The sequence below is a fragment of the Pagrus pagrus genome (genome assembly GCF_965226575.1).
Source record: "Pagrus pagrus genome assembly, chromosome: 23".
Taxonomy (NCBI): domain Eukaryota; kingdom Metazoa; phylum Chordata; class Actinopteri; order Spariformes; family Sparidae; genus Pagrus; species Pagrus pagrus.
In genome coordinates, this window is record NC_140205.1 from 6,664,154 (window position 1) to 6,679,765 (window position 15,612).

At 43.2% G+C, this 15,612-nt stretch overlaps 1 protein-coding gene across 13 annotated transcripts in view; it reads left to right on the forward strand.

Annotated features, from left to right (window-relative positions):
• magi2a (membrane associated guanylate kinase, WW and PDZ domain containing 2a) overlaps nt 1-15,612 on the forward strand; it is a 226,257-nt gene that overhangs the window by 159,481 nt on the left and 51,164 nt on the right. For all 13 annotated transcript variants that reach the window (XR_014621567.1, XM_084346037.1, XM_084346041.1 and 10 more), the window contains one exon: nt 15,223-15,280. Coding sequence is in view for 12 of the 13 variants with exons in the window: in XM_084346037.1 (XP_084202163.1) it covers nt 15,223-15,280 (58 nt within the window). In the remaining variant the exon portion in view is untranslated. The remainder of the gene's footprint in view (nt 1-15,222; nt 15,281-15,612) is intronic.

Below are 15,612 nucleotides of genomic sequence, written 5' to 3' on the forward strand. Positions count from 1 at the left end.
AGATTACTTTAATGTAAATCAACTTGTCATGTAACTAGTTAGTCATTGTCGAGTACCAGAAAGTTCAACCGTTAACACAGCAGGGAACGTCTGAGTCTAAAAGATAGCTTACTCAATAATATTTGTCTCGTAGATGATTGCTACCTCAAGCAGGACGAAATGAATGTTCGGAGGTGTTTGTAGATAATGTTTGACTGTAGCAGGACAGGGTGACAGAAGTGTTGACAATAAATATAGGGACTGCTTCCTGTTGACACATTGCACATTAACTTCCCCATCTTGCATTTTCATCCACAAGACTTCCAGAGTAGTCACTGAATCTCCCCTTTCTCCCTCTCCATCTTCAGACTTTAAAGGGAGAACGATCTCTGAGATGATGAAATGACACAGAAACAAAGACAGAGACGCCTGTGAGGAATTAGTCAAAATGTGATTGGGCTTTTATCTCCAGCACTTCCAATCCCATTTAGCCACCAAGGACCCTCCACAAGAGGAGATGTGCTGAGATTTGTGAGGACTGTTATTGATCTGGTTGGGCGACTAATCCAGTTAGTCCCAGCTGAGGGAATGTAGTGCTTTATGGTGGCTGTGAGTGAGCAGACATTACGATTTTTGGACCAGTAGATAGATATAATGTGGTTGTCGTGACTTATGGGGCTTTTCCACTGGCGTCTTTTAAAAGTGTCTGTGTGTTCAGCTCTCAGAACGTTTGTAGCTTCTGTCTGAATCTCTGCGGTTTGAAGTTTAGTTTCTCTCCTGTGTCCCCGTTTGTATTTCCAGATAACAGCTTTACTTTACTGTTTCATCGTGTTCATATTCAGCTGTTTTGGGAGTCGTGCTAAGTTACCGCTGGTGATAACCCAACATTTTCTGATTTTGCTAAATCTTTCAAATTACCACGACAGGAGTTTTTTTATTGTGAAAAACGTACAGGAAATGAGACGTGCTTAACACTGATTTTGCAGCGTTTCTTCATTAATACTGCGGAAAGACAAGCGCGTCATAAATTAAAGACACACCTTCGAGCAGGTAGCCCCTGTTGTTGTGGAAATGCAAATCCCAGCTACGATGGGCTGACGTAGCAAGTCAAGCCGTGCCAGCATGTGTATGGAAAAGCCCTATTAGTTGCCCACGTTGGACAGAGTCTTTGCATTTTCGCAATCGCCAAACAGAGTGTTGTAAAATGAGACCGTCTGGTCTATGCGAGCGGTTGTATCCTTCACGGCACTGAAAAGGACGGCCGCATTTGAAGTAGCCTTCAAATAGTAGCCTTCCGATGCAGCCTTCGAAGGATGCAGCCGTGTCACCAATAAATTGTTTCCCAAGTCACCTCCCCAGGAAACTTGTGGATAACTGCTAAAATCAGCATGATACTGTGAACATGTTCGCATGCTGAGGTTAGCATTTAGCTCAAAGCACCACTGTGCCTCAGTACAGCCTCACAGAGCTGCTGCCGTGACTCTCTGTTTGTCGAGGGATGTTGAGGGTGATATAACTAATCATCCAGTGTGTTTTCTCTGTATTTATTCAGTTGTTCACTATCTGCTTCTTTTGACTGTCAGGACTAAAATATGTGTATGTCTGGGGGAAAAACGATATAAGTAAAGAGTGCAAATATCTTAAAGTGTGTTCCCAGCTTAAAGAGTTCGTGTAAGCAGCCATATGAGAGGCATGTTGTTCACTCCAACAGCCTGGTGGTGCACGCCACCCCTGAGAGCTGAGCTCAGTTAGGGGGAGAAAAGCTGCCTCTGTAAATTTGGTATTGATTGGTGGAAAAGGTAGACGTGTGTGTCTGTGTTTGGACCTGAGCCATGCTCTGATAAGTGCTAACAGGATCGCAGGGTGGAGTCTGTGAGCTGTGACGGGACAACAGACTGAGAGGAGGAGGAAGAGGATGAGGAGGGTAAGAGCATTAAGTGGGACTTGTAGTATGGAGGGGGAAACACACACTTTAAAAAACAGATGTGGGGAAAAAGCGTTCAGGTCCTTCACTTAGCAATTAAAGGTTGAACGATTATTCCCATTAACGGGATCGGCTTGTTCAATTTTGGCAGAACTTGGTTCTGATAGTGGTCGATGGCTGCACAGCGTCATGCGGGGATATACATCACCGCATAAAGGATCCTTACGTCAGGTCAAGGTATTTATTACTTTTAATGTTACGTTTAATGTTCCACGATCCAGATTTATGTAGTACCTCCAGCAAGGAGGTTATGTTTCATCTGTGTCAGTTGGTTGGTTTTCTTTTAAGGTTGAAGATTGTTCATTCCCAACAGCGTTGAAATGTTTTGTATTAATTAATTAGGTGCGTTTATTGTAATTATGTCGACTTTTAATAATCCACATTCTGCTAGAAATACCACAAAATACTAAAATCAAAAAACAGATATTAAACCGATGTTTGTAAACAGTTAATTCAGATGATCTCAACTACCCCAAAATGTCGGCAATAATGCCTCATTGCAAAAGAAAGTTTGGTTGCTGACCAAGAAGCTGATCTACAGACTGTGAAAGATGTTTATAACACATGGATTGGGTCATAATTTTACCGTGTTGCAACCCTGGAGGTGTGACTGCTGCCGCGAGGGGCTCTGTCTTTGGTTCAGGGCCTGTGTGCTTTGTGCTACCGAGTTAGCTCGCTGCTAACAACAGGCTCAGGGACTATGTAGCGATAGCCCAGCTCATTGTTGCCACCATGTCTCAATGTAAGAAAACACCTGATATTATCGAATTCTTGTCTGCACTTTCTCTTCCATTCTAGCTCGCTAATAGCTTGATGAAGACCCTGACCCTGTGCAATGAGTACATAAGCGAAGTATGTGCAGGGAGGCGGTTAAATAGGTAGCTTGTACAATAGTTTACATATGAGACGATTTACAGTATGAAGGCCAAACAGGCTGTTGAGATGTTAAGAGATTTCGGTTGCCAAGTGTTTTTTCTGTGCAATATCTTAATCTGCACAACAGGTGGTGACTGTAGCAGATGTAGTGCAGTAAATAGTACAACACCTCCCTCTGAAATGTAAAATAAAAGTATACGATAGTGTAAAAAAAGAAGCTGTATTTAAGTGCAGCGCTCGAGTCAATGCTTTCACCGCTGGTAAACACAACTTGTTCCCTCTCATGTTTAAAGTCAGCTGCAACACATACAACCACATCCTGTCAAAATATGCAGGGAAATGCGTGTTCGCTTTAGCGCTCTCATCCCTGAGTGTTCAAAGACGCGTCGGCTCCACTGAAGACAGAGCAGTTGACATCACAGACGCCTTGTAGTTACATAACTCACTCTATATTTCTCTTCCCCTCTCTCTTGTTCTGCCTCCATCTTTCTCACCTCCTCTCTCTACCTCCATATCCATCTTGTCCCCCCCTCTCCTCCCTCCTCGTCCTCCTGTCTCCTCTTTTTCTTTTAGTAGACGAAAAGAACTAGGACAGGCTCATCGCAGAACCCTCTTAAAGTTGTTTTTTTTTATCCCCTGTCCTGCCAAATATTTGTTGGCTGGTAAAAAAGGAAAGAGAGCAGTCCCTCTGTTGTCTCGTTCTTTACTTATCCCGGCCTGTTTTTTTCACCTCAGGTATGCCAAAGCAGGTAGCGTGAATCCCCTTGATAAGTAAATTCAAATCAGACAAGGCTGTAAGATGTTTTTTCGCCACTCTTTCAGCATGTTTCATCAGACGTATCCGGGAAAAAGGGCGAAGCACATACAACAGCATGTACAGTATATGATTGAGCGTAGAAGCAGAGAGGGATTATAACTTTGATGATGCTCAGGTTTGAAGGATTTTAATCGTATTAGAGCGCTTCCTCTTTGTCTTCCGCCTCCGTGTATCCCAGCAGACGGCCCTCGTGTGAGAAAAGAGAGCACCAAATCTAGACATGTAATTACATTCTGGTCATGTGAGGAGCTTCACGGGCAAAGAGACTAAGTTATAATCGTCTCTCGCTGGCTTTACAGCTTTCTTGTCCTCTCTCCAGGGGAAATAGCAGGGCTCGTGTTTTACTTTCTGCTTTCTTTTTTCTCACGCCTGCAGTTAAAAAAAGCCACTCTCAAACGTGTGCTTTTGCCAATCTCCTGGTAGTTTTTTGGGATTTTTGTTGCATGCAGGGAGTTTTTCCAGGGGACACTGAATGTGAGCACACGCTCTCTCCAGGCGGACATTTAGTCCTACAGGTGAGTTATTATAGACGGAGAGACGCAGCGCCCTCCTTCACCTTGAGACTCCTGCACTAGTCGCTAGCGGAGTAGCGGGGAGGGCCGGGGCGAAGCTGTCTGCAAAATGATTGATGGGTGTATTTAGAGAACATCCCCAGCAGAGCATGCCTGAGGCCTGGAGATTGGGAGGAGGATTCAAAAAGACTGTGTGGCAGGTGTGCATGACGTGTGCATGCTGAATTGGCTGTCGGTGCGTGTGCTGCAGTGTGTTTTTTACTGCATCCGAGCGAAACTCAAGTTGGACGATAAATCAGTGATGTAAGATTCAGAATTGTGTGCGATTAGGTTATCGTCATATCAAGATATATGAGGTTATTTCTCAAATGTGGTCTTTTTCAGGTCTTTTAAGGCTTTTTGAGGCTCAAGGCTGGAAGATATTGCTCGCGTAGCCAAAGCTTCTTACACAAACTATTAAAAACACATTGAACATGAACTGTGTGACATGTTCCTTCATTACCATTAACACAGGCGCTGTAGCTTATTTTGAGTCGATCCTGCTGCTGGAAATACTCGCCAGAGCGCCAATAAATCCACGGATGAAAATAGTTCCTGGTAAGTCATGTTCGCTATAAACTACAAGGCGCAGCTGTTCTAGGAAATCCCTGAGCCTTTTAAGGAAATGAAACTATGCTATATACAGTTTGTATTTGAACTGTAAGATTAGTAACTAGGTAGCAATGAGTGAGGCAAAAAGTTATGAGATGGACGAATTTCCATCCGGTTATTTTATTTACAACCTGTTACTCAACTGAATCCATAAAATGTATCACAGTATATATTAAAATAAGCTCATTATAACCTCCTGAAGCACAAGTGGAAGTATTTATGTCCAGCCAATCACACAAAAATGTTAATTTTATCGTGAGCTGTAAATATTCACGTCTGAGAAGCTGAAAGCCTCGAACTTGTTTGACAGATGACCTTTAACTGATTTTTCTCTTGATCATCAGAATCGTTGCAGATTAGTTTCTAATGAATCAACTGTTTAAACTCAAATCAAAGCAAATTTAATTATAAAGCCCAAAATCACAGACCACTTCCTCTGTGCTTTGACCCTCGATTCAATTGATATTAACAAATTTTAAGCAAGACAGAATAATTTACGTCCTACTTTACAATGTTGGGTCGATTGTTTTGTGTCTTTTCCAATTCTTATTTGTCTGTTTGGACTCTAATTGAGTTATAAAATGAGCTGACTCTAATTAACCTTAATACATAATTTTATCCAATCAACAGCAATCAGGAGGCTGTTATAAAACAAACTACTTTACATAATTATCCCATTTAACACCTAACAAAAGGTGCTCGCACAATAGCCCCGTCTCTAATCAACTCCTGACCCCACGGGGACGACGAGGCCGCTCGGCAGAGTTATACCGCAGATGGAAAGTAGACGAGGAGGCAGTGTGTGTTTTTTATGTGCAGCTGTAAGTGTTTTTCACGTACAACTAGCCAAATAAACCAGAACTTTGGAGGCAAACAAGAGGAGCGAATAAGTGCCAGGTCACAGTTCAGTACGTCTCCTTCTGTCGCTGGAATGTCCTGATAAGCTACAAGCTTTTCTCATTTTTACCCCGGCGCTCTGCTATTGTCTGCTCGCTGTGAGACAGAGACCGGTGGGACTCTGCAGTAGAGGGGATGTGAGGACATACGTTTCTCCACAGCGCAGGTGCTTTAAGCAGGAAAAACAAGTCGTGGCACAAAAAACTGTAGCTCATTGAAATGGAGCGCCGTGCACCAGAGGAGGGACGCCGATGCCAGCGAGTGACGCAATTAACTGACTTGTTGTGAAAGCCGTCGCCGTTGCATTGACTTTCCCTGTCGCAGCAGAGATTTATTGGTTTGTTAATCATCTTCCAAAAGACTTGAATGGCAAATCATTTCCTAATGGGGGGGAAAAAACACACACTCGTGGTTAATGTCAGTTGGTTTTCTGATGCAAAAATATGTCGGTGAAATCTCAGCGCATCAATCTACGTCAGACTCTGTCGCAGCCGGCGCGGTTTCCATCAGACTCAGAGCAGATATTCAACCGCATGACACGCTGACAGCTATTAGTATGGATGAGCCTGTGCACTCGTCCTCCGAGATCCTTAGCATGTTGATTATGTTGTGACAGAAACATGTGCTCGCACTGTGCGTGTGTACCTCATGTCAAATCTAATGCATTTAACAGCTGTTTCCAAACTTTTCAGGGCAAGTCGTGAGTAAACAAGTGCATTTTACACAGTAGATTCACTGCACAGGCCTAGAAAACCTTCACGCAGTCTGCCTGCCCTCGCTTATTTTCTTTTGCTCCATGAGCACTGAATGTTTGTGTTTTCAAGTGTTTAGGAGCGCGTGATTTAGGGCCAATATCAGGTGAATGTTGACAGTCATGAATTTTCCAGAAATCTACGGTCATCATTACAAAACTGAGCACAAATGAGACAATAATTAGCTAGCTAGCATGCTGTTTTCTAACTCTGTGTTCAGTGGTTGTCTGGTGTTAACGGGTTGACAAGACATTGGTGCCCTGCTGGTCCATCCTCTGTTCTTTAAACAACCCTTTTATTTCCCCTAATTCGCTGCTTATCACAGGTGAGATTTTTTTCCTCCGCCAAATCATGTCTATCCATCAACACTCCCAGCGAAAAGATATTGAATCTGACAGGGCCAGTTAGCGTCCCACAAGGCACACGGCGTCCTTTTTTTTTTCTGCACGACTCTGTTGATTGTGCTTTTGATTGTGACAGGCAGGATAGTGATTATCAGCACGCAGACTAAGAGAGCTGCTTGTGAATCACGGGTTACGCTGGTTAAGAAAATATTGAGTTTGTTCATCGGCACCGTCAGGTCATCAGAAATTATAAATGTAGTCATAAGAGGTTATTTGTGTCCACTGGGTTCTCTGAGGTTTTCGCATCCTCAGCACGGACCTGGGACCCTGGATGATCTTAAAATAAATGGCGTCATATTTTCTACAAACACCACTATTTATCACTTTGAACATGGTGGGAATTGAATTCACAGGTGGTCTGTGTGTATTAATGTTCGGTTGGGCAAGCAGACAGCAGGTACTGTCCCTGCTACAGAAGCTCACAGTGCCCACATTTAATATCTTATTTCAGCTAGTGAGGTCTGCAAGCTCTGCCTCTGTAACAGTGCCACACTGATAAGATAAGATTAGATAAGATGAGATGGGATAAAGTTCATCGATCCTGCGCTGTGGAAATTCACGTGTTACAGCTGCCGAGTCCAAAAGCAAAGGGAAAAAGTGACTGAGTGGCAAATAGAGATGAAACAATATATAAAAAGTGAATAAAAATATAAAGAAAATAAAAATGTAAAATCTGTATACACCTTCTGCCTATACAGGTGTGAGCATGATGGATAATGATGCACCTATAATTGCAATATGTGTGGTGTGCAGCATTATACGAGAAAAAACTAAAATATATAAATACAATATGATAAATAATTAGTTTGGGATATTCAACTACATGCAAAAGGCCCAATTCACCACCTGATTAAAGGTTTTTTGGCTTTGAGAAACAGAACGAGATGACGTTGGATACCATTCACCAAATGCCTTTTTTTTTCAGCTAGGAAGCTAACGCTAACTAAATAAGTAAACGAACAAATACCTAAAATAATAACATTTACATCAGCCTCAACTGTCCTCTGTGTCTACTTAATATTAGCATGTTGTAGCATGTTCCCATGCTCATGTTAGCGTTGACTCAACACTGGCTGAAAGGTCGTTCTCATGTTGAGGGAAACACCAGTGATTTTAAAAATCAAAGTGTGTGTACAGGTCTCTGGGAGTGCTGCTGCATATGTGGAAAAAAAAGTTGTATAAAGGCTTGTGTGTCTCCAGAGGGAGTTGTGTGAAGTCTCAAAAATATCCTCTTCTAGTTTGAAGACTACAAGTTTGAAAACAGGAAAAACTCTGTCGGTGTGGAGCGAGGAAGACGTGAGCTGAACCGACCTCTGTAGCCCGCTGCACATCAAGGACACGTTAGCATAACACACCCATATGTCCCCAAATGAGTCCTAAAACCTGCAAATAAGTTAGCGTTTTTGCACTTCCTGTTCTCTCGTCTTGAAGTCAATGGGTTCTTTGAAGGGGTTTCAGATTAGATGCATGAAATAACGTCTTGGGTAACGTAGGCACCAGGTTTTGACAAGGAGGAAGAGCGTGTGAAATAAAAACAGACAGCATCTCTGGTTTTGAAAATAAAAAGTTGAGCAGTGATGTAATCCTCGAGGTCATTTCATGTTATAGGATATAGATATCATAGTTATTTATCATAGATATTAAAATGTATTTCTGTGAATTCAGTGACATTTCAGAAAGCAAACTCAGATAATTAGGGCCGGTGTTACAACTTTATCTCAATTTCTTTGCCTGCGGTGGCATTTCAGAGACTTTGCAGTTTGAGGTTTAGATAATTGAGGTTGGATCGTGCTCTCTGCAGTAGGTGAATCTGCACGAACAAATGCTCACAGCAAACTAAACTCCATTTATGTGTTCAGAAGCCGATGCATTGTATATTTTGCTGGAGCGAGACGCCGATCGCGTATTTTCTGTCCTCGGCCGGTGGACATTGTGCCCGTATTGACCAGCAGGAACTTCGATTAATCAGTCGTGGAAAAAGTTTTTCACAGTAAACTCGCTCTCTTGAATGTGTGCTGCATTCAAAGGTGACGTGATAAATGAAGCTCTGCACAGCACGCTGTGTCCAACAGGATGGGACTTTAATTTTGGGGGACTACAAAGGCTCAAAGAGCTGAAAATGATTTTGGTTCAGCCGCTTTGCTCCTGAAAAAGATTGAAGAAAAGAGAGAAAGGGAAAAAACGGAAACAGGACCATGTGTAAATCCCCACAGTGTCTGTGGGCTGTGTGGTTTGCCGCCCTGTTCCTCAGACCAAATTGGAAACAGCAAAAATAAGAAATGCACACGCTTGTAAGCAAGAAAGAATAAGACCTTTTCTATAAAGCTGCATGCAAGGACATGAGATGAGAGGATACTTGAGGAAGGCATAAGTAGGGATGGAGATGGAGGAGAAGAAGAAGAAGGGGAAATAAGGTGACGGAGAGAGAGGGAGATTATTAAGAAGATGCCTTCTGCTGGTTGTAAGCAGAGCTCCACCTGCGACTGCAGGATGGAGACGGATGTCGTGGCACGACTAGAGATTGCAAACATTTTTCCTTCTCGCTTCAGGGCTCCATCATAAGAGCTCCTACCTGAAAATTTCACACCAGCTTGACATTTGCTTCCTGGACACATACAGCATGGCGGTGATAAGCAGTGCCGGCTTTATATGGCGCGCACACACACACACACACACACACACACACACACACACTTTCTCTCTCGCCTTGTCCCGGGGAGTAAGCACTCCATTGCGGGCTGCTGACAGAGAGGTTATATACAACACTCAGTGGTGCCAAACAAAAGAGAGCGAGCAAAGAGACAATCCACCTAAGTTCAGCATTTATCAGCACGCTGCGCAGTGAAAGTAACAGCAATTCTGTGTGTGTGTGTGTGTGTGTGTGTGTGTGTGTGTGTGTGTGTGTGTGTGTGTGTGTGTGTGTGTGTGTGTGTGTGTGTGTGTGTGTGTGTGTGTGTGTGTGTGTGTGTGTGTGTGTGTGTGTGTGAGAGAGGCGCTGCAGCCATGACACCCTAAAGCACTTCTCAAACATAAGAAGAGTCGTAAAGTTCATCATCAGGCTAGAGAAACATCCAGCACAGAGAAAGATCTATGCCAAGTTTGCTGACGTTGGCTAACATTAGCGCACCGAAAGCTCCTAGCCAGGTCAAGTGAGGCTGTCGGAGCAATAACTCTGTTTGTTTGTTGAACTAAGCGACACTCTGTTTGATTTCTCATGAATTCAGCCTTTTATTTGTGAGAGAACAAATGTGATACTTGTTCTCTTAAAAAGGTAATGAAGATAAACAAGGTCTTTGTAGTTCTGTAGGCAATCACAGTCAGGTTCATTGCCACAAAGGTTTTCACATACAAGGAGTTATTGCCTCCGTGTTTTGGTGCATAACAATAAAAAGTTTGCCAAATAAATCTGCTATTTCGAATGAAAACAGACGTACAGTCCTTGAATCATAACTCTTTATTCAGCGAGTTAGAAAAGTTGGTAAGAAGATGGTACCACTCTCTTATATCTGTCTGTCAAAGCAAGGCTGCGTAACTTTCGAACACATGCATTCGCTCGCAAATAAAAAAAGTCGAATTCATAACCAACAAAACCCACACATCACTTCTCATCTCAATTCACTCACAACTTGATATTCTCTCTGAGTCACTTCGCTGATTGTTAAGACTCTTCACTACTTGTGCTCAGTTACCCCTTTCAATCAAAAAAACCCACTAACACCCACAAACGTTTGTCTCTTTTGTCTTTAATGTTTTTCTCCTGGCAGTGCGACACAAATCAATTACCTATTTTTGGCCAAGATTTAAAAACCTGCACTCACAAGATAATTGTGGTGTAAAAGTGGGATTTTTTTAAAGCATGGATCTTCTATTTGTTAGCCGACAACACGGAGTGTCTTTTCTGTTGTGGTTGTATTTGTCTGTTTATCACTAATTAACACGATCAGAGGTGCTGGTGAGGTGGCATATTTTTCACCGTGGAGACAGGCTAGCTGTTTTAGCAAACAGTCTTATCGCTAAGCTAAGCTAAGCTAAGCTAATCACCTCCTGGCTTTAGCTTCACACCTAAACACACCGACACAGGGGGTGTTGACTGTCTCATGGAGGCTAACTCAGACAGCACATACCAAGTAAAGTAGACTTTTACATTTAAGTTGTACACGATAAAAATGATTGTTGCAATTATTAGGATACTTTAGTTAGCACACGCACACAAGATGGCAATCAGGCAGTCATACATGTGTTCATAATGTTTCATATGTCTCGGTGCACTCATTTTTGTTTGGATCAAAGAACGATGCAATGTGAGCCCAGATTTTCTCATTTAATTTGATGAGTAATCTTATCGTCACTGACAGAAATCATAGCCTAAACTGTTAAAATAAGACCTAAGTTGTAATAAACCAGAATGATCCTTTAAGTGTGGTGGTGCAGCTCGGTTCGTAGAGTCCATCTCCTCCTCCTCCTCCTCCTCCTCCTCCTCCTGAAAGCAGAGCGAGCTCCGGCTTCCTGCAGCTCCTCCTGTGGACGTTTTTAATAGAAAAGCTTTTCACAGGAAGACTGCCGAGCTACACGACAGCCCTTTGATCTGCAGTATTTGTGTGTGTGCATATAGTCGGGTAAGCGTGTGTGTGTGTGTGTAGAGTAAGTAAGATAATGTGTGTGTATGTGTGTGTGGCACCCGGTAAAGGTGAAACACTCTCTTTCATATTTAATGAGTGGAGATGGGTCTGAGGAACGCTGCGGCGTTCACAGGAGGTGTTCCCCTGGGCTGTCGACCTGCTCACAGCCCTCTGTTATATCACTCACCATCATATGTGTGTGTGTGTGTGTGTGTGTGTGTGTGTGTGTTAGTATGCATTTTAGTGAATGTGCAGGGAGAAAAATAGTGCATCCTACTGAAAGTTTAATAATTTGTTTTGAGGGGATGGGGGCAGGGGTTGGGAGAAGCATATGGCACAAGCAGCGAGCACTGCACCAGCATTGTTTTGACTTTTCCACTCTGCATGCGAGGACGAGGAGGGGATGGGGGGGTGGTGGTGGTGTGCACAGCAATCTACAGAGTCTGTAAACTAGGCCACGCAGTCATAGTAAATGTATCGCAGTGACCACACAGTATATTACATCCTCCGTGTTTCATCAAGCTGCAGCCGAGCCCTCGGCCCTTCAGAGCGCTCCCTCTGGTCGCTTCCCTTTCTGATTAGGAAGCGTTTCCTCGGCCGCTATCTGCGCTCTCATCCTGATTAACTTCACATTGTCACTAATCAAAGCTGGTCTGACTCTAAGCCGAGCTGCGCGGGAACACACTGTCCCCGAGCTCCGTGCTAGATTCAGCTTAGATGCTTTTTCAGCAGGAAAAAGCCCCCTCGCACTGTGTTCCCCAACTTGAATGATCGTGCTATTATGGCGGGGGAAAAAAACCCCACTACAGTTTTCATTTGGGAATTTGCTTTAAATGCTAATTGCTCGTATCCTGGAAAGCAAACGGGGGGACTCCTTCTAGACAAGAGCTGTGTTCTGTCAGTGAGTTGTGGGCAAAAGGAAAAGACGAAGGGGGGGCAACTTTGAAAATCCTGTCCTGTATGACGGATGGCTGCCAGGGGTTTGAGCAAGATCAGCTTTGATCACTGGGAACAAAGGCAGCATGTTCTGCTGCGCAGTCCACACACAGAAAGAGGCTGAGAGAGCAGAAGTATCCATGACTCTGCTTCTCAAAAGTTAGGAGCCACTTAAGAAATGCCAAGTCAAAGTTATGTAATGTATCTGAGCGAGTACGAATTCATGGTTTCCAGGGGATGAAGCTCGATGCCTGTGGTGATCCCAGACATTTCTCATGTTTTATCCAGTCCAGATCAGGTCCAAATTTCAGTGAATACTTCCGGTTGTAACCAAATATCTGCAAACAATGGCATTCCTCTCAGCCTCAGTTGTACTTTGCGTGTGTAGATTTCCTAATGCTAGCATGCTAATGCAACTATTGTTTGGTGAATGTTTGCTTTGCCACTGTTAGCATGCTTAGCCCCACACCTCTGTCCTGCACATTCACGTCGAGGGGCAGGGTGTCCTGATTCTTGATGAGATTGGCAACGTGTGAGGAATGCATGGCCCTCCAAACAGGTTATGAGAACTCCTTTGCTTTAATGTTTTATGGTCCTTTTCTTTATAAGAAGTATAAAACTATTCTACAACTAATTTGCTGATGTTTCGGTCGAGCAGCAAAGTTGCTACACTTGGTGCCACTGCTCTCATAAACCACATCAGTGCAGGATAGGAGCACAGGTTGCTAATGTTAGCCTGTAAGCCACTGCTAGTGTCCAGGTAATGAAGCAGTGCTCCTTTTTATTTGATGGCTGATATTATCGACGATAACTGAAGGGCTGTCCCACGTTTTCAACCGCGACCCCTTGTAAACTCTGTTCTGAGGTGCAGTACACGACAGGTGATGATGACCAAGTTGTCTTGCAGGTCGTAGCGAAGTGTTTCTCGTCAGCGTTCACACTTCATAACTTTGTCTTTTTAAAGCAGCTGATCCATAAAGTGAGCGTTGACATTCAGACTCTGTTACGGGTCATTTGAATTCTTCTCACAGCCTTTGTGGTTTCTGATCCGTCCATCGTTTATCAGTAATCGCCTGTCATGTGCCATTTATTGCATTCAGTCTTTAGCTTGTAACATTTAGAGCCCAACTGTTAAACACCAATATAAATATGTACCGCTTGATGCTGCGAAAGTTCAACACCCACAGGGGTATGTGCTTGTTCTAGTTGAAGCTGTTCATCTGTGCGAAGTTCCCACATCAAAAACACAATATTTACAGCGTGGAGAAGATGCAGAGCATTAATATTTCACTGATATAAACTCAGCCACTAGATCTATCAATATTTGGTGTTATTTTTGCAACTTCCTCTTGGAGAGCGATGTATTTGATGCGCAGCTTTAGAGAGCCGCTTTAAATGAATCAGTGTGACAAGTAGCAGAGAAAAAAAACACGGTAATGTTTTTATCTCATCAGAATATTCATAAGCCTGCTCAGAAAGATCATCAGTCCCTCCAGTTAGCGTGTTATTGATCGATCCTGGTAATTACCAAGTTAAATAACGCTGTGTACTACTTCTGCATGTTTTCATACAGCGACGCCTTTGTTTTTCAAAACTAAGCCCTTCATTATTGTTGAAATACAGTTTCAAAATGTATTTATTACAAATCTGAAGGTGTCAAATTGGAAAAACTCATTTCGGATCAAACTAATCAGTGAAATCTGATGTTTGTCTTCTCGCTCGTAGCAACTACGGGCTTAAAATGGCATCGTAACCAAGAAATAATGCTCAAACAGAGGAAGAGCTTTCGAACTAAATAACTTTTTCTCAAGTCAGACGATGTCACCTTGAACAACACCACAGCAGCATCGTAAGCAATGAGACCCTTCATCCATACAGCAGTGTTTCTTAGATGTTTTACACCACCTCAGAACATAACAGTTTCTCCAAGTGCCGCCATTATGACCGATGTTATAATACAGTAGCGTAGGCTTACTCTACTCACCTTACTTTATGTGCAGGTTGCTGCTAATGTTAGCAGGAGCTGTGGACGCTCTCTAAAGTAGCCACTAGCACGCCTGCTTAGTTCACTTCCATCAACTCATTTCTCTGGGATTTCTCCACTTCCATTCAAGTGTACCTAGTTAAGAAGCTAGCTAGCAGATTTGAGAAGAGTGACCATATTGAATTTTTTAATAAAATGATGATGCTTTGACATTTTGTATCCAAAAGGTCGACTTCACCGTGAGATCATAATGTTACACAAAAAAATGTTGGGCCATTTTTCACCGCCACAGCTCAGGAGCAGCGACCTGACTGGTTTCTCTCTCTCTGATTGACAAACACAGAAAAAACACAAGCTTCTCCTCCATTTTCTTGGTAACCTGGGTGACGGGTGCACAAACACCAGCACCTTTTCAACCAGAAGTGCTCAAAGCAGCCACACACACACACACAAAAAAAAAAAAGTCAGAGCACTCTGATAAAAGATGCTGGGTGCAGTGCTTTTTTTTTCTCGTTTCTCGGTGGCTGCACGCTGCGACATCCCCTCTGTCCTCACCGACGCTATAAAGAAACACCATATGGACACATGGGGGCCTGAATACAATTAAATGATAGCAGGTTTATTATTGTGTCATGCATACAAGTGTGGGCTAACAAGATAAAACATGTACGGTGTGTAATACTTGAGAAACCAGGATAATTACCAACAGTAAAATGAAATAAAATGTTTTGTGCGAGATCAATACGCTGCTGCAAGTTCATGGAATAAACAAGCCCTTCATTATTGTTGTCTGTGTGTTTTTTTTTTACAGAGCTTCCTTACGGCTGGGAGAAAATCGATGACCCCATTTACGGCAGCTACTATGTCGAGTAAGTCGGGTACATCTTTAATATGTAATGGCTTGCTTTTGATTTCCAGCGCAGCCCGGTGGTGCTGTATTAATCATATTTATTAGGGGCAGACTGGCGCCGCAGCCAGGAAGCAGTCGCTCTCTTTTGTCTGCTCGACTGTTTGTTTGCAGCGGGGGGAAGTTTTATTTGTCTGCGTGTGCCGCTCCATATTTCAGTTCCCAAACACTCCGCGCGCTGCATCTACATCTGTAGATTAGCTCGGGAGATCGTTTTTGCGAGTCTGTTCATCCACATCCACCGCTGCAGTCGCCTGTCCTCTCTATTGAACCTCACGTCCCCCCCTCCCCGTT